This window comes from Penicillium citrinum (genome assembly GCF_028827155.1).
Source record: "Penicillium citrinum strain IBT 23319 chromosome Unknown utg000007l:1.0-2040159.0:1.0-2041076.0, whole genome shotgun sequence".
NCBI classification, from domain to species: domain Eukaryota; kingdom Fungi; phylum Ascomycota; class Eurotiomycetes; order Eurotiales; family Aspergillaceae; genus Penicillium; species Penicillium citrinum.
The window spans coordinates 809829-834731 of record NW_026622692.1 but is presented as its reverse complement, the minus strand read 5'-3'; the positions used below and the strand labels follow the sequence as shown (position 1 = coordinate 834731).

General features: G+C 47.9%; 9 protein-coding genes across 9 annotated transcripts; 3 read left to right on the top strand and 6 right to left on the bottom strand.

Moving 5' to 3' along the window:
• Window positions 1–586: 586 nt before the first annotated feature.
• N7469_007975 (uncharacterized protein) lies at window positions 587–4210 on the bottom strand (the record flags this gene model as incomplete). The annotated part of the gene is made up of 5 exons (XM_056646893.1): window positions 587–694; window positions 762–3716; window positions 3787–3927; window positions 3991–4017; window positions 4100–4210. 5 exons carry the CDS (start codon window positions 4208–4210, stop codon window positions 587–589), a joined length of 3342 nt encoding a protein of 1113 aa, XP_056498444.1.
• Window positions 4211–4938: 728 nt separating this feature from the next.
• N7469_007974 (uncharacterized protein) lies at window positions 4939–5793 on the top strand (the record flags this gene model as incomplete). Its single annotated transcript, XM_056646892.1, has 1 exon — window positions 4939–5793. The coding sequence occupies one exon, from the start codon at window positions 4939–4941 to the stop codon at window positions 5791–5793; it is 855 nt and encodes a 284-aa protein (XP_056498443.1).
• Window positions 5794–6251: 458 nt separating this feature from the next.
• N7469_007973 (uncharacterized protein) lies at window positions 6252–6622 on the bottom strand (the record flags this gene model as incomplete). The annotated part of the gene is made up of 2 exons (XM_056646891.1): window positions 6252–6433; window positions 6517–6622. The coding sequence occupies 2 exons, from the start codon at window positions 6620–6622 to the stop codon at window positions 6252–6254; spliced, it is 288 nt and encodes a 95-aa protein (XP_056498442.1).
• Window positions 6623–6847: 225 nt separating this feature from the next.
• N7469_007972 (putative AP-3 adaptor complex subunit mu) lies at window positions 6848–8857 on the top strand (the record flags this gene model as incomplete). The annotated part of the gene is made up of 3 exons (XM_056646890.1): window positions 6848–6891; window positions 6942–7361; window positions 7429–8857. 3 exons carry the CDS (start codon window positions 6848–6850, stop codon window positions 8855–8857), a joined length of 1893 nt encoding a protein of 630 aa, XP_056498441.1.
• Window positions 8858–9188: 331 nt separating this feature from the next.
• Window positions 9189–10939, bottom strand: N7469_007971 (Zn(II)2Cys6 transcription factor domain-containing protein; the record flags this gene model as incomplete). Its single annotated transcript, XM_056646889.1, has 3 exons — window positions 9189–10025; window positions 10310–10810; window positions 10937–10939. The coding sequence occupies 3 exons, from the start codon at window positions 10937–10939 to the stop codon at window positions 9189–9191; spliced, it is 1341 nt and encodes a 446-aa protein (XP_056498440.1).
• Window positions 10940–12320: 1381 nt separating this feature from the next.
• Window positions 12321–14121, top strand: N7469_007970 (MFS transporter; the record flags this gene model as incomplete). The annotated part of the gene is made up of 2 exons (XM_056646888.1): window positions 12321–13137; window positions 13205–14121. The coding sequence occupies 2 exons, from the start codon at window positions 12321–12323 to the stop codon at window positions 14119–14121; spliced, it is 1734 nt and encodes a 577-aa protein (XP_056498439.1).
• Window positions 14122–14946: 825 nt separating this feature from the next.
• Window positions 14947–16693, bottom strand: N7469_007969 (hexadecenal dehydrogenase; the record flags this gene model as incomplete). The annotated part of the gene is made up of 4 exons (XM_056646887.1): window positions 14947–15314; window positions 15371–16170; window positions 16235–16465; window positions 16551–16693. 4 exons carry the CDS (start codon window positions 16691–16693, stop codon window positions 14947–14949), a joined length of 1542 nt encoding a protein of 513 aa, XP_056498438.1.
• Window positions 16694–17482: 789 nt separating this feature from the next.
• Window positions 17483–19355, bottom strand: N7469_007968 (isocitrate lyase 1; the record flags this gene model as incomplete). The annotated part of the gene is made up of 5 exons (XM_056646886.1): window positions 17483–17843; window positions 17906–18458; window positions 18511–18853; window positions 18929–19084; window positions 19152–19355. The coding sequence occupies 5 exons, from the start codon at window positions 19353–19355 to the stop codon at window positions 17483–17485; spliced, it is 1617 nt and encodes a 538-aa protein (XP_056498437.1).
• Window positions 19356–21682: 2327 nt separating this feature from the next.
• N7469_007967 (alpha,alpha-trehalase) lies at window positions 21683–24133 on the bottom strand (the record flags this gene model as incomplete). Its single annotated transcript, XM_056646885.1, has 5 exons — window positions 21683–21812; window positions 21871–23612; window positions 23674–23795; window positions 23851–23923; window positions 24005–24133. 5 exons carry the CDS (start codon window positions 24131–24133, stop codon window positions 21683–21685), a joined length of 2196 nt encoding a protein of 731 aa, XP_056498436.1.
• Window positions 24134–24903: the final 770 nt, after the last annotated feature.

Sequence of the window (24903 nt, the reverse complement as noted above, 5' to 3'; positions counted from 1 at the left end):
AATTTGCGAGGCTGGCGAGTAAATTTCGATCTGAGGAACTTAACGATAGACATCCCGGGGAGTCTTCGCTCTATGAATAAATCTGGCTTTGTGCTAGTCGTTTGGAGTGTCTCAGGTTTATCTCGCGTCAAAGTATCAGGTATATGATCGACTGGCTCCACTAGGGCGTAGGTGGCTTCAAGTTTGACTAGGCTGGTCTGATCGTATTTATATGCCAATGATAACGATTCTTGTGTTCAAGCCTTGTTAGGGGACCATCACTTTCGTCATCGCAGGTGACAAGGGAGTTAGCGCATATGAAGTTGTCCATTGACGATCAGTTGAAGTAGCATTCAAGGCGCCGATCGGCACTCTCCTGAGTGTATCAGGTGAGACATTCACGATGTTGAAGGGCCACAGGACACATTTGAACTTGAAATCTCATAACACATAGCAGAATTCCATAATTTTTCTATTTGATTTGCCATTCCAAGATTACACGGTATAAAATGAACTGTAAACGCCGGTCTTCCAACCCAAGCCCACACCTCCTCCCTGAAATAGCAAACTAGTACAGTAGAACAAAGATGACACCCATAAAATCGCTTTATTTCTTTCGACCCTTAGATTTGGGCGCATTCGAGACGCTTGCCGCCCGTGAGGTTGATGTCGATGCGGGCTTGCTGGCACTCTTGGCTGGCTTGGTTTGCTTTGTCTAAGAATCAACGATTAGGATACCGAGAAATTGATGGTGAGTTGTTGCTAAAGTGGCTGAAACTTACTGTAGTACCATTCTTAGCCCGCTTCTTTGCCGGCTGGACCGTGTCTTCATTCTCCTCATCTTCATCCCGGTCACGGCCACGGCCTTTGCCTTCTCCATTGGCCTTACTTTCGGGCTCAAATTCCTTGGCAATAGTGTTCAGCAGAGTGGTGCATCGTCTGCCAATCTCTACAGGGGTACGGCTGAGGAAGAACCAGTCGAAGCGGAAGAGAGGCGAATCGCGAACCTCGTCCCGGATCTTTTCGTAGAGTCCATCGCCTTCAACTCCGTATTTGTCAAGCATAACAAGGAGGAAACGATCCTCCTCTTCCGTGTAAACCTTTTTATTCGTGGTGGAAACGGTGTAATTGATCTTGAGCTGCTGCAGCGGCACTCGATACATTTCCATCTTCTTGCGCAGCATCTTGCGCTGGTGGTTCATCTTGCGCAGCTTCTCCTCTCCTTGATCGATGACACGTAGGTACTTGGGGTAATCCTGAATTTCGGTATACCGACGCCAGAAAACCTCTGCGTATTCCTCAATCTCATCTGGTTCTTTGCTATCAATCTCAGTCGCGATTCCAACATAGTCCGTGCGTCCAAACTTCGCTGATCCGTTCACAAATTGTTGGAAGTCACGACGGTTCCAATGAGAGAATCCTTCTTCGGACATGCGAGTTTTCTCGGCCTGCTCCTCCTCGGTAAGAGGCTGAGCATTGTCGATCTCTTGTTGCTCCAGATCCCGCTCGGCTTCTCGCTCACTAAGCTCTTCTTCTGGGCCCTCGGGAAGTTGAGCTTTGTAGCCGATTTCCTTGTGGAAATAAGCTGTCTCCTTCTCTTGCAACTCCTGGAGACCCGGAGGAAAGAATTGCCAGTCATGGACACTGATTTGCTTAGGTGCTCGAGGAACCTTGGGCTTAGTGTCGGCAGTCCGCCCACCCGTGGCCAAAGCCTGACGGTAATATTTGTCGATCGAGTAGAACTGTTCTTTACGCTCACGTTTGGCTGGGTTGATCCAAGTCATGCCGATATCCTTCTTCGGGGCTGTAAACTTTTGCCCGTTCCATTCGTAGGCACTTTCGGAGCTGAATTTTTGGAGATCATCGATACCAAGTTTTTCGTATTTCTTGTTTAACTCGGCTGTTCGCGTTTCGCCCTTTGCCAAGATGGCATCGATATCGTCAAGCGAAAGACCATCGGATTGATCAGCGCCATCACCTCCAGGTTTCTCGTTGAATACATTGGCAGCACCATGTTGAATCATGCCAAGAAGATCATCCTTCGAAGCAGCTTTACTGGACTGCTGAGCGCGACCTTGTTGGATTACAAGCTGATCGAGACGCAATTTTTGCGCAGCTCGTTCAAGAACCTTTTCTTCAATGGCATTTTCCGTAACGAAACGGAAGACCTTGACTTGCTTGGTTTGCCCAATACGGTGAGCACGGTCCATAGCCTGTAGATCGGCCTGAGGGTTCCAATCACTATCAAAAAGAACGACAATATCGGCAGTGGTCAAATTGATACCCAGACCACCTGCGCGGGTGGTGAGCAAGAAGATGAACTTTTCAGAGTCGGGTTTGTTGTAGTCATCAATCGCAGCAATACGATCTTCGTGAGCCGTTGTACCATCGATACGACAGTAGTTGTAATCCCGGAACACGCAGTAATCTTCCAAGATGTCGAGGACACGGCTCATCTGTGAGAAGATGAGAACTCGACTGCCATCGGCTTGCATACGTTTGAGCAGCTTATCCAAAATGGCCATCTTGCCAGAGTTGAATACAAGATGCTCATCGGTTGTATATGGCGGCCCTGGTTCCGCTCCCTCAAATAGATAGGGGTGATTGCAGCATTTCCGCAGCTGCATGACAATATTCAGCAGACGAGTCTTAGATTCTCGTTTCCCTGCTGCGCCGTTTACAGCGTCGATATCCTTCTCCAAGATCTTCTGATACCATTTTCTTTGCATATCAGACATTGGCACGTAAAGATTCAATTCCTTCTTTGGCAGGAGACTCTTCTCGACATCACTCTTCACACGTCTCAGTAAGAATGGGCGTAGAACGCGATGGAGTTGCTGGACAACTGTATCTTGGTCCGAATCCTGGGTTGAGAACCATTGATCAAATGCCTCTGAGTCACCAAAGACGTCAGGCAGTAAAAAGTTGAGTAGAGCCCACAGCTCATGCAAATTGTTTTGTAAAGGAGTACCAGTAATCAAGAGGCGATTGCGAGAGTTGAAGAGACGGATAATCTGGGATAGCGATGATTCCTCGTTTTTAATCCGGTGAGCTTCGTCGATGATGATATACTCCCATGGCAGCTTTTTCAGGGCGGATTTTTCTCGAAGAATCATTTCGTAACTGGTAATACAAACATCAAAGCTTTCGTCGGCCAGGCGCTCAGTGATCAGACGTTGACGCTCCTCTTTGTCACCCTGGAGAACTATAACGTCGATTTCGGGTGTCCACTTGGCAAACTCTCGCTTCCAATTGTCTAAAGTTGACTTGGGCACGGCAACAAGGTGGGGTCCAGGGATACCAGAAACGTATCGAAGATATCCCAAGAACGAAATAGTTTGCAATGTCTTTCCCAGACCCATTTCATCAGCCAGAATACCGGAAATACCATTTTCATGCAGCGAGACGAGCCAGTTTAAGCCTGCAATTTGATAATCACGAAGCTCGCCTTGGATAAAGGCGGGAGACTCCCGGAAAACCGTCGTGGTATCACCCCCGCTGCGCTCGTCTTGCAGAAGTTCGGCATCTTCTTCCTGCTCGGTTCTGCGGCGTCTATCACCACCGGCACCGCCCGAGCGGGCAGATCCTTTACGGGCCTTTGCCTCCTTCTCCGCATTTTGTCGGTCAATTTCAGCCATGATCTCCTTGATATGCGGGTTCGGGTTGGTTTCGATAAAGTGACGGAACAGGTCGGTAAGACCAAGAAGGTATCGGAAACGTCGAATAGAATCATCTTCCTATTCATATAGTCAATCATTGCGATGCTCTCAGAGTTCGGTATTTCAGGTTTGATGGTTGAATGCATACCTTAGATTCGTCTAGGCGACCGTGCTTCTTCCCAAGGATACTCTTTCGCAATTGTGTAGCCTCAGAGCGGCGACGTCGACCATCTTCTGTAGCGTCGCCCGCAACGCTGCTCGCTGTTGTGTTGGGATTGGTATCGGAATCCTATCCAGACAAAGGGTTAGTCTCTCGGTTCTTGGGTTCGAGGCAAATCTCGAGCGGTTTTACCGTGTACTCTGGGGTATCTTGGTGGCTCTGTAGGGTATATGAGTGTCAGGCTCGAACACACTTGAATGAGAATGCGATAGCTGGGGCAAAAAAGACAGGATCGAGGCACAGAATCACGTACCGTTAGCGCGTCAACGGGTACCGATGGAACGGTATCATCGATGGCATCGGTCATTGGGGTGTCCGCTTGGGACGGAGAATCGGTGGCTGCTGGAGCCATGTCGTTTATCCTGCGCGCTTTGCGCAACTGAAGACCGAAGAAGCACGTCGATATTAAGTTTTGAGCGTGTAGCTCCTGTGAAGGGACCTCGAAATCTGGATGGCCTTAGCCAGGCAGTGTAGCAAGTACAATTGAGCTTCCCAAATATGATACACGCGTGTTTCTTTGAGAGATGGAGATGGTGCAAAAACCGCGGTGGGCACTCGGCGGACGATTTGAGAGTGTCGAAGCGCAAGCGCAAGAGAAAGCGCGCCGAAGAATAGGAAGGCGCGGCCAAGCAGCACGCGCTGATTGGACCGGAGCTTAGCTCAGCAGATGAGTCAGCGAGAAGTGGGGTCACGTTACCAGGCCAGTCACAAATCGGTCTGTGCACATCGAAAGGATCATCTGCAGCCATCGGGCCTTCAACTTCTAGTAAACTCCAGTAGTTCCTCTAGGCACTACATATACTCCGGTGATTAACTTGGTGGGAGTCAGCACCTGATCATCGCCACCTCGAGTCGCTATTGTCATTCTTTTGCTTTATTGACTTGGCTCGACTCTTGATTTTTGGTTCTCTCGAATTCTTTAGCTGTTTGACTGTCCCGGCGGTGCAAAATTATTTGGTCCTTTAACCGACCGCCCAAACAAGACTTGGCCACCTTGGACCCAACAATAGCAGCAGCAGCATCTCCTTCCACCTTTTCAGTACCAGTCTTACCCGGTGTCAAACGCCAGAAACTTCCACCATGGATTCTATGAGATCGTTGAACACTTCTCTGCCGAGCTCCACACCCCGCCCTCAGCCGCCGGAGCAACTCCTTCAGTCTTTCAAAGCGGCTGCGTTGTCTGTTACCAACCTCTATAAGAACGCAGTTTGTGAGCAAGCACAGGCCAGATCAGCTGGATATCAGGAGGCTATCGAGGATCTACTGCATTTCCTTGACCGGGAGAACCTCGGCCTCGGCGACGGCGAGGGATGGAAGGTCCGCCAATGGGCAACGGAGAAGTGTGATGGAACTGCGTCCCAAACGGGTGACGAGGATGAGAGAGGAGATATCGACAAGCGCGATCGAAGCTCACCCCCTGCCACTGCTCGCAAGGAACCTCCAGCATCTGATGCTACACCCCGGCAACCGCCCGCATCCGCACCTCCTTCAACCCCTCGAGCGGAAACCTCAACCACCACCTCGCAAACACAAGAAGCCACCACCACCTCTCCTACCGTCTTCACATTCACAGCTGGTCCAACATTCCCACAATACCAAGATCTCGACATGGACGTACAATCCTCAGATAATTCTACCCCGCCCTCAGAAGATGGCGCGCCTGTTAGCGTATCTGTCATGTCACGAAATGCTCGCCAATCTCACCGCCACAACAACCTACCTCGCCCCAACCAACGGTCTGCTACAAGGGAACCCCCTTCCAGTCTAGGATCAAAGCGAAAGTTTACTTTCCCTGACTTCTTTGACTTGTCCGGAATGGCAAATGGGAAAGACAACATGTTTGGCGGGGGAAACGTGGCCGGTTTAATTAAAGAGCTGCGTACAGGACTATACGACGTTGATGAAGTGACGAATATTCCGTTCCGGTTGTCATGAAACGGTCAGGTAGATTCCGGGTGCTTTTTTATTTGGATGCACACTAGGGAGGAGAATTCTTGCATATGATTTCGCTGCATTATCCGGGTTTCCTTGGTCCTTTCTTCTTCATTTCCTTATGTTTCTTTTCTTTTTTTCTTTTTTTCTTTTTATGGTACCTTTTGATACATTTGTCTTGGTTCTCTTCTTTTTTCCATCTACTTCTATTGTCTTCTGGATTTGTTGTGCAGCATATAGAGGATTGATGGATATACCCGAATGGCAGCTATCATTAGCTTGCGATAGTATAGCAAATAAATATAGTACAAATTCCTTTCGAAATTAAATTGTGTCCTTGCAATAATACAAAGTTGCCTCTATGTTGATATAGGTCGACTCATCCAAGGTAAGGCGTTATATTAATCGTACGGTTGGGGTCCGTTAATTCATCGGCGATGTTTGCTCGGGGTATGGCATGATCAGTTGAAGGCTCGCCAGATGCCTGCCCCGATTAAACTGGCAGAGATGGTGGCAATGCCGAGGCGCCGTGAGCCCATTTTGTACTTTGTTGGGCTCTGCATAATTGCTTTCTCTTGCTTTCGCAGATTGTTCATGCCGGTATAGTAGCTGTAAACACCGAGACCGATGAACGCACCGGAGCCTGGCCCATGGATATCAGTATATATTTCAAAATTTTCTAACACTCTTCGAATAATTCTTGCGTTCAAACATAAAGAAACGTACCCATCACTTTGCAAGACATGCAATCTTCGAATTTATCCTCCGCAAGCGCTTGTTTAGCATCCTTGGGCTTGATGTCCCAGTTGCGATTGTCTGATGAGGATGCCATTGCTAGGGAGTTCAAAAATCACAACTTCAGAATGCTTCTGGGTAAGGATAAGAAGCAGCAGTCTCCCCGAAGCAACAGTTTAAAGGCCGGTAGAAGCTCTCAGACGTGGCTCACGCGGCAGCTACTGCTCCGATAGTAAGTAATCCAAGGCGGGGCCCGGTGGCAGAACTCAGCTTAACATCAGCTATACAACTCGGTATCGTTTGTCCCAGTCAACTAGTCACCATGAGCGGCGAGATCGATGCCGTCTACGTATATGACGAGCACAAGTGAGATATACCAGGAAACATCCTGAGAAGAAGTATACTAACGGGCTCAGTGTCCCTCTGGTCGAGCATGTCTATAGATCCCGCCCGCCCTCGGCCGCCGCCGTCTTGCCCCTCTACTTAGCCCATGCAGCTCCGCGACCTTCATTGATGTACCTTCCGGGTACTACGCCACCTGTGACCGTCTTTTCTATTGTTCAATCAAATATTTTGTTCCTGGCTGTCACTGAGGTTGACACGGAACCACTCTTGGTGTTGGAATTCCTGCATCGTGTCGTGGATGTTCTCGAGGAATTTGTGGGCGCTCCATTGCTTTCAACAAAGATCCAAGCCAATTATGATGTTGTCGCTCAACTCCTTCATGAGATGTGCGATGCTGGTATAGTGTGCAATACCGAGCTCAATGCATTGCAAGAGGTTGTTGAGGTGCCCGGGTGGATGGGGAAGCTGCTCGGAGGGATTACTGTGCCTGGGTAAGTTCTTCGCGCGCAATTAGGATACGAAGAGTGAAGGCTGATAGATTTGGGGCTTCATTTATAGATCTGGCGCGCCCAATATTGGAACAAATAACCCTTTAAAGCAGTCGCTAGCAGTGAAAGATGCATCCCAAGGACCCGCTATTCCATGGAGACGACCGGGGGTTCGACACACATCGAACGAGCTCTATGTTGACATTATTGAGTCTCTTTCTGTGACGATGGCTCCTTCAGGGAGAATTCTTTCTGCCCTAGTATCCGGCACCATTGCATTTACCGCGAAGATATCGGGCGTGCCGGACCTTCACCTTTCATTATCCGCCGCTGGTGGGCAACAGGCACTTGCTCGCAAGATAGAGTTGCCAGTGTTTCATCCATGTGTTCGAATTGCTCGTTGGAGGGAACGACCAGGGGAAATTAGCTTCGTGCCACCAGATGGCAGGTTTGTCTTGGCCGGATATGAAGTGGATCTTCTTCCAATCGACCCGGATCTTGATGAAGCACCGAGTCATATGGAAAAACTATTTCTACCTGCGATCGTGGATATCCGAAAATCATTGGGAGCAACCGGGTCGGATTTCGAGGTCCGGTTGACCCTGAATACTAATTTCCCAGGTCAAACCTCATCGACACGGCCTTCAGCTTCACGCGGTGGGTCTGGAAGCTCAACGCCCTCCTTCCTGGGCAGCGGTGGGAACTCGACTGGGCCCACCCTTGAAGAAGTCGTCGTGAGCGTACCTATCTCCAAGTCTGTACGCCATATTACAGATATGCAAGCTAGTCGTGGTGACGCGCAATTCACCCCGAACACCGGCTTGCTTGAATGGAGAGTCCCGACAAACAAGGAAGCAGGAACTATATCAGGCACTGCTACATTACGTTGTACTGTCGCAGGCTACCCATCAATTGATGATGACCTTGAAGATGGACTCGAAGATGCTGATGAGGATGCCAACGCGAATCTGCTGCAGGGTTATTATGAAGCCCCAACATCTTATAATGACCCATCGGCGGGTACACCTAGAAAGATGCGTGATCCTTCAAAACGGAAGAAGAAAAAGAAGAAGTCTTCCAAGAAGTCAGCCAAGGCAGCCGCTGCATTGTCTGAAGAGGCTGGTGATGTGCCAGCAGAGGATTCGCTGGAACCACCAGCCAAAGATAAAACACCTTCACCGAACCAATCCAAACCTCACACTCCAACTCCTCAATCTCAATCCAATATATCAACGTCATCCTCATTGCCTACGTTTTTTGAACCCTCATCGACACCTCGCCCTACACCCCGGCGGACAAAGGCTCAAATCAATGCCAATCTCATGCCGAACTCCGCGTCGGTCTCATTCTCCGTACGAGGATGGCTTCCTTCGGGAATTAAAGTGGACAGTTTGAATATCGATCAACGACGGAGTCGTGGTCTGGGAGAGAGTGTCAAGCCATACAAGGGTGTTAAATACCTTTGTGTATCTAAGCGTGGTGTTGAGCGGCGGTGTTAGTGGATATAATGTCTTCTTGGTAGAAGGGCTGCATGAGTAACGATATAACATTCACAATATATTCCAAAAGATGAGAATTTTCAATATTATACAGTAGCAGCGTAAGGGAGATGGCTACCTAATAGATCATAAATCGTGCCAGTGATCCATAGGTCCATGTCTGTTCAAATCTTGAATTCAGCCATGGATTCAACGATCTCCGATCATTAATCATGAGCATGATGTACCTCCAAGGTTGAACGACTCGGAGGCTTGACATAGATTAGAGAGTTCCAGCCCCGCAGTAAATGATTCAAAGGGCATTCCACTGCCTATGCATCAAACACCGGACTCAATTTTCATTGGTCACATCTTGTACAATTCGATAATTTCTGGCTGGCTCCCCTTCTGGAAAAGCCTCTCGAAGAGATATAGTCGTGACTGGACCTGACTCGTTCTGGGCGAACCAAGCTTTCCAAGATAAGTCCACGAGATGAGGTGCAGTTCCATGACCACGGGCAGCCGCGCTTTCAACGACCTTTATGCACCAACTAAATTTCTCCAGGTCTCCAGAAGCGCAGTAAAACTGAGACGCGGCACAAAGAGGAAATAAAGTCACATGAAGCCCTGAGACCTTCATATGATCGCCCACACAGTATCGCATGGCTCGACATACTTCATCGGCATAGGAGGTCGTTTCCAAATATTCTTCATCTTCAAGCGGGTTTGTGACTGTGCTGAGGAACTCTGAGGGTATGTTGCTCTCGGGGTGCGAGAGAACGAACCTTTTTGCACTGGCGATCGATGGATAGAGGAGGATCAGTCCGGCCCAATAGTAGAGGTGCAATAGTACGTAGTCGAAAGTGAGGAAGTGATATGTTACTCCAAACAAATGCTCAGAAGGAGGCATATCAGAGCTGAGAAATTCTGGAGGGGGGTCTGCCGAAATTCCATCTGCCATATGATGGTCTGAATACCATTCGAAGAAATGATTCTTAGATTTCATGCAGCTCTGCAATAAGTCCAGACATGCACTTAGATCGGAAGAATCCAGGGCGCTCAGTTTCGCAGCAAGGGGCGACAGTTCTGCAAAGATCCTGAGTAATTCTGAAAAGGGCGTTCCATCGGTGGCCTCTGCCAAATACTTGAATTCGTCCGGCTGTAGATTTCTCGCGGATGATGATTGTATCTATAATGTACTTTCCCGTTAGAACAGCGGATATTTCCCATGGTCCAAAGAGCACAGTGATATACCGTTCGCAATTTTTGATATCTTTGATATATAGGTCCCATTAGAGGGTTTTCACTGGGTTTCCGGCGGTAATGTTTCAAAATTGTGTTCAGGCCTTTTATATGCGCGACCCACGGCCCAAGTCCATTCGGGCAATAATAACTCTTTGAAACAGGATACATATCAGCAGAATGTTACAAGATAAAACTGTCACGTTAATCTTGAAAGACTCTCTCTCATACCTCGATCTCTTGAAAAATGACAGCGGTATAAACGATGTCCTCATTGAAATTGTCCCGGGAGATCATATTTGACATGAGTCGTATAGCACCATTATAAAGCTGAAGTCCATATTTGAACATATGTGTGTCATGATAGACCTTCCCAAGGTAAAGGCAAGATATAGAAGATAATGTCTTATCGAGCATTTCGGACTTATATGGGAGCCTCAAGAATCCTTGTACGAGGTATCGCCACAGATCGACACCTGATACGTCCATTTGTGTAGGGAAGTAACCATCAATATACGCTGCAAAGACCTGGTCACGCATGGCTGGTGCATGAGAAACATGATTTATAGATGCAAAATGTTGTGCACGAGTATTGCGCTGAATTGGACCCTTCGACGCAGTCTTCTCATCCTGTAAAGCGGAATAATTGATGAAAACTCCATGTTTTTCGTACCCGAGACACTGAATACCCCGTTTGATACATCGGTTGCAGTCTGGCTTCCCTTGATCGCACTGATTGCCAATGTAGCATTAGCATATAAGTAAGCCGGGGTCATTGAAACCAGTCCCGACCTTGATTCTGCGCTTCTTGCATGTCCAGCATCCTTTGGACTGCCAAGGGATACCGCCCCTCTTTACCATTTGGCCAAGTAATCTGAGACAAGTGATATGTAACAGCCGACTCTGCCAAAAGCTACGTAGACTTGAGAGATTGTCTAGTTGTGAACGAGGGGACCGTGTTCTCGAAGTTGGGGGCTAACCGTTGATGCCTCAGGCAACTATAGTCTTACAATCAAGTTTCGGTCGCACTGCCCAACAGAGCCTAAGTACAAGAAACCATCATGTATATTAGTGTCCTACAATAGACTAGCGATGCCTAAAGATACACGTCGATTTTCTGGTATATCCTGGCAAATCGCAGAATTCGGGGCAAGAATGACGTCGATTACTAATGTCAACGTAGACAGACCATCGAAGTATAGGGATATATTGTAGTGCAAAAGGTAGTGTACTATCCACTACCTATCCTGTGCTAGGAGCAGGAGCTCGGTGCTAACTGGGCGCGAGCTTAATTCTAGATGCTTCTTCATCGCGGGTCATATTTATTGATTATTTGATTACTATTGCCTAATTAACTTCGGATGCTTCTGACATCTTGGCACTCTGGGCAAGATTTGAGTCAGACCTTGAAACAAGACCTTCAAATGGAACTAAGCTATTCCCGGCGGAGGAGGAAACTAAATTCCGCTTATTCCCTTGAAATAAACTTAAAGTGGGTTTCCAAATAAAGAATTAAAATCGTCATTCGGGGAAAAGATCTTATCGCCGCATCTGAACGATCTTAATTAGGGTTATGGTGACACGCCGACGAGAAGATCTCAGATCAGGTAGAACTTCAGTATTCACAATTCAGGGCGTAGAGAAGGCCAAATCTACTATAATTTAGAAATAATGTAGATAAATTTATCATTAACAATGATTAAAATAGTCTCATTGTTTAGTATCTACATGAAGAGATGTGCTCATCGGCCTAACAGCATAACGTTAGGGCTGTTTGTCATCCACTGAGGCTGTCGGAGTCGGACAAATCCATCACCTTTGGATTGCTGGAACCCAATGGTATCGACGGAAAGGGACGCCATCAATCGACAAATACGAATGATTCATAATCCATTTAATTGCTACGAGCTCTCTCATTGGTTACTTCGAAATATTCTGCAATTTTTTCTCTCTAAGCTACTGATTTATAATGACTTTTACCTTTTCGTGCTTCGGACTTAGTCAAGCTAAGACCTAACGCAGGCATAACGAAATCATGGAAGACGATGGATATCAAATAAATGCATATATATATAGACCAGGTCAATTTCTTCAAATTAATATGCTATCTCTCATCAACAATTCCATTCTCAGGATCCAAAGGGTTAAATCCCACACCGCGACATAGCTCACTTGTGCAATCCCAAGTGCATTTGTCAGTCAAGATTTCTTTCAAATCGACCCACACTGTGCGATCGACCCAATGGCAGCTTATATTCGCGATGCCCCCTTTGGGCAATTGGTGCGCCTCTTAACAAACAACAAATATTTCCAATATCCAGAAGAAAAGCCCGACTTCAAACTACCAGAGCCATGGGTGAAATTGATGAATGGCGCGGAGATTCAAGCAGATGAGACAATTGAACAACCATCATCCAATCAAAATACGGACGAGGAGAGTCCTGCTCTCAGTCATACTTCTACTCTCAACACTACATCTTCTACAGAAGCCGGCGTCGAAGCGCAGGAGAAAGATGAGATTGAACGAGTCAAGTCTGCGCCCATTGTCCCTGTACGGACAAAGGAGGGTGCTATTCTCGTCGACTGGTACTATACAGACGATGCAGATAATCCGCATAACTGGTCCAACTCCAAGCGTGCAATGATGACCACTCTAATCTGTTTATACACATTCGTCGTGTACACCACTTCGGCCATCTACACCTCATCACTAGCGGGTGTTATGGAAGAATTCAATGTCAACACTCTCGTTGGTACACTTGGTCTATCTCTTTACGTTTTGGGATATGGTGTTGGGCCGCTGGTTTTCTCTCCCTTGAGTGAGATTCCCATCATCGGACGAAACCCAGTCTATATCATTACCATGTTCCTCTTCGTCATTATATCCATTCCCACTGCCCTCGTGGGTAATTTTCCTGGTCTGTTGGTACTTCGCTTTCTCCAAGGCTTCTTTGGCTCTCCATGCCTTGCTTCCGGTGGTGCCTCGATTGGCGACATGTATAGCCTCATTTCTCTGCCCTATGCTATGATGGCCTGGGTTTCTGCCGCTTATTGTGGACGTAAGTCATCCAATTTCCTCAGCCTTAAAACTCACACTGGTGCAGAATCATACTAACGATGAAATAGCGGCACTCGGTCCCCTACTCAGTGGCTTCGCTGTCCCGGTCAAAGGCTGGCGCTGGTCCCTTTACGAATCAATCTGGGCTTCTGCCCCAGTCTTCATCTTGATGCTCCTCTTCCTCCCCGAGACAAGCAGCGCCACTATCCTTCTACGCCGTGCCCAGCGCCTCCGAAAATTCTTCAATGACAACCGATTCATGTCCCAATCCGAAATCGACCAGCGTAACATGCGCATCTCAGACGTCGCCGTCGACGCCCTAGTTAAACCATTGGAAATTACCATCAAGGACCCAGCCGTCCTCTTCGTTCAAGTTTATACTGCCATCATCTACGGCATCTACTACTCCTTTTTCGAAGTCTTCCCCCTCGTTTACCCAGTCGATTATGGCATGAACCTTGGCGAAGTCGGTCTCGTCTTCTTGTGCATTCTCGTCGCTTGCATACTAGGCGTCGTCACATATGCCCTCTACATCCACTTCTGGATGAACCCACGCATTGCGCGCTTCGGCTTCCCAGCCCAAGAAGCCCGTCTAATTCCCGCGCTGCCGGCTTCATTTGGTCCGACAATCGGCCTCTTCCTTTTCGCTTGGACGGCTCGTGCATCTGTTCACTGGATCGCGCCTACAATTGGAATCACTATCTACGGCGCTACTGTCTTCATCGTTATGCAGTGTGTCTTTGTCTACATCCCGTTGACATACCCCATGTACGCTGCCAGTCTGTTTGCGGCAAATGATTTCTTCCGCAGTGCTCTTGCATGTGGTAGTGTCTTGTTTGCCCATCCATTGTTCGGCAACTTGGGCGTCGCTAGGGGTGTCAGTCTTCTTGGAGGACTAAGTGTCATTGGTATTATTGGAATCTGGCTGCTTTACTTCTATGGTGCTCGACTTCGAGCTCTGAGTAAGTTTGCCGTTTCGGAATAAAGTCGGTATACCTGCGTGTGAAGTACTACGTTAGTACTTGATAATATTTCAGCCAATACGGAGCATTTACTGCTTTCTTAATTAATTTTTGTTTATTTAATGTTTGGTTAGAGGGGCGACGATCAGATTGAAAATGGCATGTGGATTCAACGCTAGGCGGCTAGATAGCTTAATGTGTTCATGATCAGCAATTACTTTGAGGCTAATTTCCTAGTTACACAATCAAATAATTTCAAGAATATCCACTTCCTCTCCTTTTGCTCAATTTTGAGTCTCACAGCTTCGACGTGCGACGCTCCAAAACTTGGAGGACAAAGTAGGCAACTACACTTGAGTTAGAAAATGATCGAAATTCTTGCAAATTGTGTCTTTGAGGGATATGAACGCCAGATAGAGGCAAATTCATTAAAGATTATGCTCTTGGATGTGTTTGTGTTTGTGATTTTTTTTTTTCGCATCCGCAGTGGCAGCTCAAGGTAAATGTAGAAATATAAGAGAAAGGAGGGTGAGAGAATGACGGGTAGGCCGAGGCCAATGATAAAGAAGACAAAATGGAGCCAACGTCTTAGAACAGGGGTATACATGATTTGGTGATTAAAGAAATCTCGGTGAATGAAAAAGGCCTCGATTCAGAAGAGATGGCCTCGATGGATTCATAACCTCATTTGAATCCTTTCCTGAGAAAGGTAAACAATTCTGAAGTTATATCTCCAAAACGAAGGAAAGAAAATAGTAGGAAAGAAAATGTTGCAAGGACAGGTATCTCAAGCGTGAAGATCAAAAACGTAGATCATGAAAAAAAAAAAAGATGACAAGAAAAAGATATTACTCACTGGCAGCAACAACTGCAGCTCGACCGGCACCGGCCTTCGCGCTTCCTCCACCAAGAGTCAAGATATAGCGCAACCAGCCCAGGGTAACCTTCTTGCCACTGCGGTCAAAGTCGGGAGCCAGGGCACTAGCAGCCTTGAACTTGCTTAGCTTACCGGCATAAGGCGGGTAGCGAATAGCAAGAATGGATTCGAGCCAGCCAGGGCTGGATGTGATGGGACGACGGTGTACCCAAACGTCGAAGCTGGAGCGGCCACGGTAAGCACCGTAGCCACTCTCACCAACACCACCGAAAGGCAGAGTAGGGACGTGCAGAGCAGCGTCGTTGCAAGAAACACCACCAGAGCGAGTAGCACTAAGAACTGTCAAGTTGTCAGCATGAAGACGTTTATTAGCAAGTGGCTTCGTTTTGACTCACTCTTTGCAACATCGGCCTTGTTACCGAAGGGGTAGAGACCCAGCGGGGTGCTCTGGACACCATTGGCGAGGTTGATGGCCTCATCCAGGTTCTCAACAGGTAGGATTGGGATAAAAGGGCCGAAGCTTTCCTGAACGCACAACGAATCGTCCACCGAGTCAACCAGGACAACAGTCGGTTCGATAAAGCGTTCCTTCTCGTCCATGGTACCTCCCATCATAATCTTTCCCTTGGTGTTATCCAGCATAGACTTAAGACGCTGGAAAGCGCCATCGTTGATAATGCGCGAGTAATCAGGAGAATCCTTGGCACCCTTAGGGTAGAACTCTTTATAGGCCTTCTTGAACTCCTCCACGACACGATTCACGAGGGTCTTATCGACCAGCAGATAATTTTGTGAAGTACACACTTGGCCGGCGTTCATCAGTTTACCCCACAGCATACGACGGGCTACCAGACGGGGATCAGCGTTCTTGGTAACAATGGCTGGGTTAATACCACCGAGCTCGAGGACAACCGGGGTCAAGTTAGGGGCAGCGGCCTTCGCGATGATGCGACCAACATTAGCACCACCCGTGAAGAAGATCTTATCCCATCGCTCAGCCAACAGAGCCTGGGTCTCGGGAATGCCACCCTGAACAAAGGCGTAGCAAGAGGGGTCGAGTGCGATCTCGCAGATCTTTTGCATAACAGCAGCGCTGCGGGGAGCATTCTCACTGGGCTTGATGATGACAGTGTTACCGGCAGCGATAGCACCGATGGCGGGACCGAGGGTCAATTGGAAGGGGAAGTTGAAGGCACTGTAGATGAACTTGTCAGCATCGCCTGACCTTTTGGTATGCTGTCCGATATATTCCAACGTACCCAATCACCAACACACAGCCAAGCGGATCCTTTCTAATCTTTGGGTTCATGAACTTGAAGGACAGGTCGATATCGGGGGCCTTCTCATCCTTCACCCACTTGTGAAGATTGCGGGAAGTGAAAACGATATCGTTGAGTAACCATCCGCTCTCCGCAACCTCGGCCTCGAAGCGCGGCTTATTCAGGTCTTGAGCGCACGCCTCGACAATCTCCTCCTCGTGGTCCTTAATACTGAAAATAATCGTCAGTTACCATTCGAATTTGTGGCGCATTCACATTCTCTTTTGCGAGTCTCTGCGAAAGAGGGGAAACTCACGCCCACCAGAGCTTGCGCAGTTGTACAAGGCGAAACTCGACATCGCGCGTCTTATGCTCCAAGAAAGTCTTGCGGACTGTGGAGACACGCTGAGGAATCTCCTCGAGAGGGGTAAACTGTAACTCAGGAAGTTGTACGCCCATGTTGTATGGTTGTGCAAGGGTTGATCAAGGGAAAAGAAGCAAACTCCTTACGTCAGGACGGTGAGGGTCGCCCCGTATTTAACTGGTGAGTAGCCGGCAGCTTCTCCGCATCCACATGCACCTCCAGCTCGGCTCGTTTGCTGACGATCTTTCCCCCTTCCCTTTTTTTCGTGGCTTTTAGATATATTAATATATTACGAAGCTTGTTTATTACATTATACCAATTTTCCAAAAAAAAAAAAATAAGCACGAGATAGCTGCTCGTTATTCACTTCTTTTCCACCAGAAATTATCTCATCACGCGACGACTCTCGTTCTAAAGGGGTCTTTTCTGCGCCGAGCGGAAGTCCAGAACTGCTCCACCCGCGGGACCGCGGCTTCACACTGGCAGATGACTGGCGCCGGCCAACTTCTCCCTAATTAGGCTAGTCTGCAGCATCTTCGTTGAATAATCTAAGCCTGGACGGGCCAACTACTCCTCCGAATCGGGTTCGGCTCCTAGATTATTTCTACGAATTCTAGGAGAGGATTATTTGTATTCGAACTTTCAACACAGTAGTACTCGATGAATTATTTTTCAACAGGTTCAATGCTAGAGTAACTCGACTTGTCTCGGGCAAAAATATGCCAATGGGAATCAGATCAAGGCTATTGACAAAATGGAAGTAAAAAAAGAGAAATACAAATATAGACATCGGGTGGGGGGGGCACAAAATAAAGATAACGCCTCAAAGATGATTCCGAGGAATCCCCAACAGATATACAAAGCAGATTTCATCGCGGGGTTAATCAATTTTTGAACTGATCCTCAGTCACACCCTTACCCATGGCAGCGGTACTGCTCACACCACCAGAGACCATCTTGAGCAGGTTGTCGACATAGTTGGCACCACTCCATTTTTGATGAGTGACGACGTCAACGCCTTGCTCCATCTCAGGCTCTTGAACCAGTTCGCCATAAGCGCGCATGCCGTGCTTAGCATATGACTTGGCGAACTGATGAGAAATAAGTGCGGTCGTGTGCAGACCGGCCAGGGTGATGAACTGCCAGCAGTAACCGAGCTCGCCGAGACGCTTGATGTAGGTCTCCTGCTCATCACGAGGCATCGCCTTCTTCCAGTTGAACGAGGGTGACAGGTTATAAGCGAGTCTAAAACAATTGTTAGTATCGAATTCCTTTCATAAGGTACATTGCAGAGAGACAAAACTTACTTTTGCTCGGGCCACACGGCGTGGACACCATCGGCAAATTCCTTGGCCTGGTTGTAATCAGGAAGCTTGCTCTCCATCCAGATGAGATCGGCGAAGGGAGCATAGGCAACGGCACGGTTGACAGCGCACTGGGTGCCGCCCTTGTACCGGTAGTAACCCTCACGGGTACGAGGGGCGTCCCAGTTCCAGAAGATATCGACACCAGTAATGCCCTTAGCAATAGCACGAGCCTCAGTGTTGTTCTTGCCCTTGGCAGACTTGAGGAACTGATCAATCAAGCCCTGCTTGTTACCAGAGACACCGGCATTGATGGTGTCAATGACGGCCTCTTCGAAGAGCTTGAGGCCGGCCTGGGCAGTCCACTGGTCTTCAATAGCTTGCAGCTCAGCACCATTCTTTCCGGACTGTTCGGCAGCAACCATCAGGTCGTTCAAAGGTTGAAGATTGGGGTTGGTGGAGCCGACGATGAATGCATGATCGCGGTGGTCGATAGTAGAGGTGATGAGAGTAGCAGCCTCAGAGTCAGTACGGGCGATGGCCAGAAGGTCAGTACCTATTACTTGTCAGCTTTCAAGCCCTTGCTATTTTTCTTAAGAGATACTCACCCAAGATGTCAGCCTGGGCACGGATAGCAACCAGGCGGTTGATGTGCTCGCTGATGGGAACCAGCACCTTACCGGCCATGTGGCCGCACTTCTTGGTACCGGGAGCTTGATCCTCGATATGAATACCAGCCGCGCCACGCTCAACGAAAAGCTTAGTGAGCTTCATAACGGCAGTCAAACCACCGTGACCAGTGTCGGCATCAGCAATGATGGGACGTAGATAATCGACATTGGCGATCTTGGAACGCTGGTCCTTTGGAGTAGTAATGCGCTCCTCGCGCTGTTTCCTGTCATGGAAGAGCTGTGCCATGAACAACTGGTTGACCTTGCGAGGTACTGTGTCCTGCAAGTGTTATTTATGTTAGTCAACTCTAAATTTCATTCCAGCATCAATTCCTTTGCAAAGATGAACACTAACCATTGGGTAGTCTGCTAGATCGGGAGAGGGCTCGTCCGTAGACGAAGCGGTTGAGGAGCTTTGCCAGCCAGAGACATAGATAGTATCCAGGAATTGGCACATCTGGGTAATCATTGTGGGCTCGAGGCAGCCATAGGTGAAGCTAGCTTGCTTGGTCTGGTAAAAGAAGTAGAGGCTGTTTAGTTTATCGCATTCATATGCAGCATTTTCTAGTTTAACACACCTGCCAGTTGTTTTCCAGAGTAGACCAGAGCTTCTTGGCTTGAACAGCGGAAGGATAGTTCACAGTCAGATTGCCACGCTTCGCGACAATCTGCTCGGCTGTGAAAGGCCGCTTGGTGAAGCGCCATCTCGAATCGCTCCACCAGTTCTTGACAGCCTGGACATCCTCCGCATATTTGCGGTCCTCGTCTTCGTGGAGACCCATGATGAATTATTGTGATAGAATAGCGTAGTATATAGAGAACAGTGACTCAAGTCAAATCAAATTAAGTATATTGAAACCACCCGACAGGAGGGGAAGAGGGAAAAAGAGGAAGAGGGGAGAAAGAGCTGACGCAAAGATAAAAAAGAAACTTAATCACAAGCCAGCTGGACCGGGGGTACTTATTTGCTTTTACGAATGCGTCACAGAAGTCATTTCAGTCGGTAAAGGCTCGGCTCACCGGGTCAACGCTGAGCCAAAACCCTGGCAGCCTAGGTATGAGGTCCGTAACAGTTTCCAAACAGCCAATGTTCACGGGCGATGCTCCGAAAGGCGGAGCGCGGGTTGCAGTTGGTTCGGAAGAGAGGAGGATCCAAAAGTCTGAGATCCTCGGTCTAATGGACCATCGATAGCCGCCCTTGCCACCACCTTCATGCCATCTCTTTACCACACTGGTGTTTTATAAGATTAAATAACAATCGGGATCTCATATATATACAAGGTGAATTCCATTTCTATTCTTCTTATTCTCTTTTCCCCTCATTTGAAGACGCATTGACGACCGTGAATTTATCGGGACGGCGGGAGACTAAATGACGTATAGTGCCGGGCATGTGCTGGTTATTACGTGACAATACCAAGAAACTTTCACATGCGGATGCGACAAATCTTCACGAGCTTGCAAACCTCCAGACCAGTGCTAATATGGAGCTACAATATCGCGTGACATACAGATAGAGGCTATGATCTGGTACAGTCGTCAGGCTAATTTTCCAACTTCAAAGTAAGGTGGAACAATGTGCAGTCTGAAGCAGAACGTTTAATCTTGGCCTCAGTCATCAATACGACCCTCGTTATGCCCCGGTATTCGGTACTTCTCCACCGTCCATCCTGGTCGGTTTGAAGATTGGATTGGATGAATGAACACCAGCTCGATAACTACCGGACATACGAACTACCATTATATGCACTTTCGTGATTTTACATGATTGAGGAGAGAAACTTTCGAAAAGTACATACTCGTCAATTTCCCCTGGGCATATTCTCTCAAACTGATGTAAGAGTCTCGCCCATACTAGACTATTTTCTACATATCCTTCTTCGAACTCCCTTCTCACGTTTAACTAGAAATCCCATGTATAGATACCCCGGAGGCCGCACGAATTCATACCGGAACAATTGAAACCACCTGCAACCCATTACAATACTTGTACTCCCTATCCAATCGTAAATGATCCACAAAGCATCGAGGAAATGACTCAGACTAACCTTGTTCGTTAGACCTCGGCTCAAGGAAAGACTTGCTTACTTACATTTAGTTAGTGTACAGTTTCTTCCCGGATCGACAAGAGGGTCTGATCAGTCCGAGAATAAAGCTCCAGACTCCAGCGATCTAACTGAAGTGCTCATTCCACCATGCTTCCCCAGCTCCGTCCTCGGCGCTTCCCATAGGACGCCGAGGCCGACGACCGTTAAGGTTATCTGGAGGAGTAAACAAGCTTGTCTCCTCCACTATATCTATAGAAAATATGCATATTCTCATCTCGAGATTCAGTAATGCCATCGAATTAATCATGCCTGAACGAAAATCCATTTACTTTTGCACTGGATCAACCGGGGTAAAACGATCACCAGGCCGCTCATACCGCCAGCCACGAGAATAGCCTCGGGTATTCCAGGACGCCTTTGGCTCCCCACCCGCGTTATTCTCGACCATTAAGAGCATCGGTGCCTGACCTGTCGCGGACTGTCCGACGCCATACGTTGCGTGCGACTCGGCATGCCTGATGCTTTTTCGGACGTTGATCGGCCTAAAAGTGGTCTCGCCGAGGCGAGCCGGGTTATTTTCGCTCGTTCAGCTAGATTGAGGGGGTGGCTACGAAGGATACTGATTTTGCGAGGATGAAAAAAGTTCTTTATTCGATATGCTTCAAGTGGCTTCTGATGCCTAGTGTACTTTGGAAACTGTGGTGTAGCGTTACTAAACCTAGTAAGTGGAGCGATTCATAGTGAAGCTCTATCCGGACTCTGAAATGACACTCAAACCTCACATAATACTAGCAGTGTATAAGAAGCGTAATATAATCCCCCATATTTTCAGGTACTACCAAATTGAACTTCTTGAACATACATACTTAGGATGATCTAGGTGGTAGAATGTAATCAGATCTGGACTTGAATAAAAATTGAATTGCAAATTCTCCTGTCATAAACCTCATTTCTACTAATAATCCATGCTTTTGTTCTTCAATTTTCTACTAATCCAATATTTTTGAATGCAATCGCAGAAAATCCAGACCCAACGAGCCATACCGTACACAACGTTCCAATTAGAATGCACCATGTCCAGTAACCGCCCGGTAATAAGTGTCATAGGGGGTAATAGCTCCAAGGGCTCGTCTCATATGCGCATTGAGAATGTCCAATCCATAGACATAACTAGCATTGACCCAGCCAAATCTGCGATATCGCTGTTAGTATCTCTACCGATCAACCAAATTGAGTTATCAAAACTTACCCTTCACGTGGGGCTCCCTTGAAATTGGTGCCTTGGTTGCCATACTCGGCATCGACTCGGTGAGGGTCAATCGGTCTGGTCACATCATACTTCTCAACAACAACACCATTGAAGTCCACGAAAGCTTTCGTAATCATATACAGCCATTTGTAAGACAACCGCTCCGCTTCTTCCTCATATCCATAGCGTAGGAAACCAGTCCAAGCAAGCATTTGTTGAGGAGCCCAGCCGTAGGGGAAATCCCACTGCCGATTGGGTCGCTCCAGGCCGACTGGACCGCGTGACTCTTCCGATCCCGAAACCAAACCACCGAAAGCTTCGAGCCGAGGCAGTGCCTTTTGGACCATCTGGGCTGCTTGTTGAGGAGTTGCAAGACCAGCCCACATCGCCCAGAAAGTGGTAGCAGTTTCGTACTCCTTGCGTTCCTTTTTGACGGTGTTATAGTCAAAGAACATGCCTTTCTCAGAGTCCCACATTAACTGATCCATCGTTTGCTTGCGCTTACGAGCACGACGATCCCAAGCAGCAGAACCTTCGTATTCAATATCCTTTGTCGCAGCTGTGCGGAATTCTTGTGGAATGTGCAGTTTATCCTGGAAGTGGACACGAATGATACGTGCAATGTCCACCTCATACTTATACAGCAAGGAGTTGAGATCAACTGTCGCCAAGTCTGCGCAGATACGCTCGAGGCGATAGCTAGTATCATGGCCAGATTCACGTACGGCTCGGTCGTGTAGGAAATAGTCATCAAGTTCGGGCTCAACAACAGCTCGTGTGTTGTATGCCTTGACGAATTCCTTGAAAGTCATACCATGTTTCTCGGCGTATGGTGTCAAGATATGAGTGAAGTGAGATGGTTCGGTCTCGGGAGGTACACCCCAGCCCTCAGGTCGATATCTCGAGAGCCCCGTAACTGGGTCGCGACGCGGCTCACAGGCCCAAACCGAGTGATATTCTTTGATAGCAGCGAGGACAGAGTTTCGAAGGAATTCTTTCGAGTCGGGTTCACTCTTAATCCGTTCATATACACGTAGAGCCATGTCAGTCAGGAAAGGAGGCTGAGAGCGAGTGAGGTAGTAAGTTCGATTGGCGTTCAGGATCTTTCCGTAATGTTTGATGCAGAAGCAGAAGTTGATGACCATCCCCTTAGCAAGATCCACACGATCGCTGGCAATCAGGCCCAATGATTCGAAATAGCTATCCCATCCATACAATTCGTTAAATCGACCCCCCAGTACCACAAAAGGCACACCTGTGAATTCCTCTTTCTTAGTATTCTCGTCGAACTTCTTCTCCATGGCGAGGGCAAGTAATCCAGGTCTTGCACTCAGCTCCATAACGTAGTCGGGTGTGATTTCGGCGGGGAGTAGTTGCACGTCCAACCGTAGCTCGGGGTGATTTTTGGCGATATCAGTATAATAGTCAAACTGCTCCGGAGCTCCGGGCGGGATGTAAATTCGAGGTCGTGGATCATCAGTCCAGTCTTTGGGATCTTTACCGGCCACTTCGATATTGGATCCATCAATACGTCTTGTAAGGGCCTTCCAGAAGGAATTCTTGATCAAACGGGACAGACGATCGACTGGGTTCTCGCTAAGACGGGCTTCATCCAGGACGATATGCTTCCGACCGTAGTCTTTCGCAATGGTAAGTTCTTGTAGCAGATTCGAAAGCATATAAGTACCGCGTACATCCACGCGTCTGAATCCGGAGGAGCCGGCTGTTCCGACCGAAAGTACCTGCAGCAGTTAGCAGGTTGCTCCAAATGCATAGTGATATCTATCAATCCCAAGCACACACCTTTGGGCCAACATCTTCAATTGTAATCTGCATGTTCTTGTCTGTATCCTCCTGCCTCAAAAGTGAATTGAGGGTCTCTTCGACATCGATGAGAAACTTGCGGGGGTTGCAGAATGCCTCGTCTATGAGGAGCGGTCAGTCAAAGCTTCATGAAGCGTGTCAGAGCCATCAACATACCATGACTACCTCGTCGAGTAGGTATAGTTCCCAAAAAATCTTGGATGTTATCTCGTTCGTTATCATTCACGCTCTGGATGAGAAGAGAATAGATATTAGTTGAAGTCACGTATCGCGGGGTAATAATAGCCGCACAGGCACGGTGGCTGCTTACCGTAGAAAAGGCACGTTTGCGATCTCTAACTCTGGCCATAGTATCTTCCTTGCCATAATAGATTTCCGAATTGGAGAATGGATCAATAGATCCGGTCCGACGGGGACCATTCGATTCAGATGAGCTCATGGTCCTGGAGGAGACGGGGGCGATGATCAGAGGGGGGAAAAAAAGGTACAGAGCGAGCTGATTGTGTGAGGCGTCAGGCGGGTCGTACGTCCACACCGACTCCGGAGTCAAGTCCCGTTGGCGCTCGTTCGAGGGTGGCTTATAGAGAATCCTCGATGGTATTCACGAGGGTTTGAAGGTGTAGTAAGACTGTCACACAGATATCTGTCTGAGCCCGTACTAGTACTCCGGGGTAAATAGCAAATCTAGACGTGCAGCACGCGAGAAATGATCCGATTGTCGATCTGACTGAACAGACAAACAAGGGGGCAATGATATTGAAATGAAACCAAAAAGTTTGAACTTTGAAAATAATCAAACAGAATCTTCTCAACAAGATGGAAAATTCAAGAAACAAAGACCAGAGAAAATTGAAAAAGAAAAGGTGGGATGTCCTGATTGAGAATGACGTTTGTGGTCGATGATGTCGCCGCTCCCCACCGTGGATCCGATCGGGGCCAACTTGCCTTCTGATAAGCAAAGAAGAGCGGGGCGGGTTTGCCAATGGTAGTTGACCAGGTGGTGAGGAATATTTTGAAGAGATTGGATAATAGAAAGATGGATAAGGGGATAAGAGGATATCTAAGAGACAAGGCTGGGACTTTTAGTCTCTTTTTTCTTTTCTTTGCTTTTATCCAAGGGCGGATCAGAGTGAACCCGTTTGCAAAGACAGACCACCACAAAGCAAAATGGTAAAGATGGAGGATGATAGAACTATCAACCAGCCATGG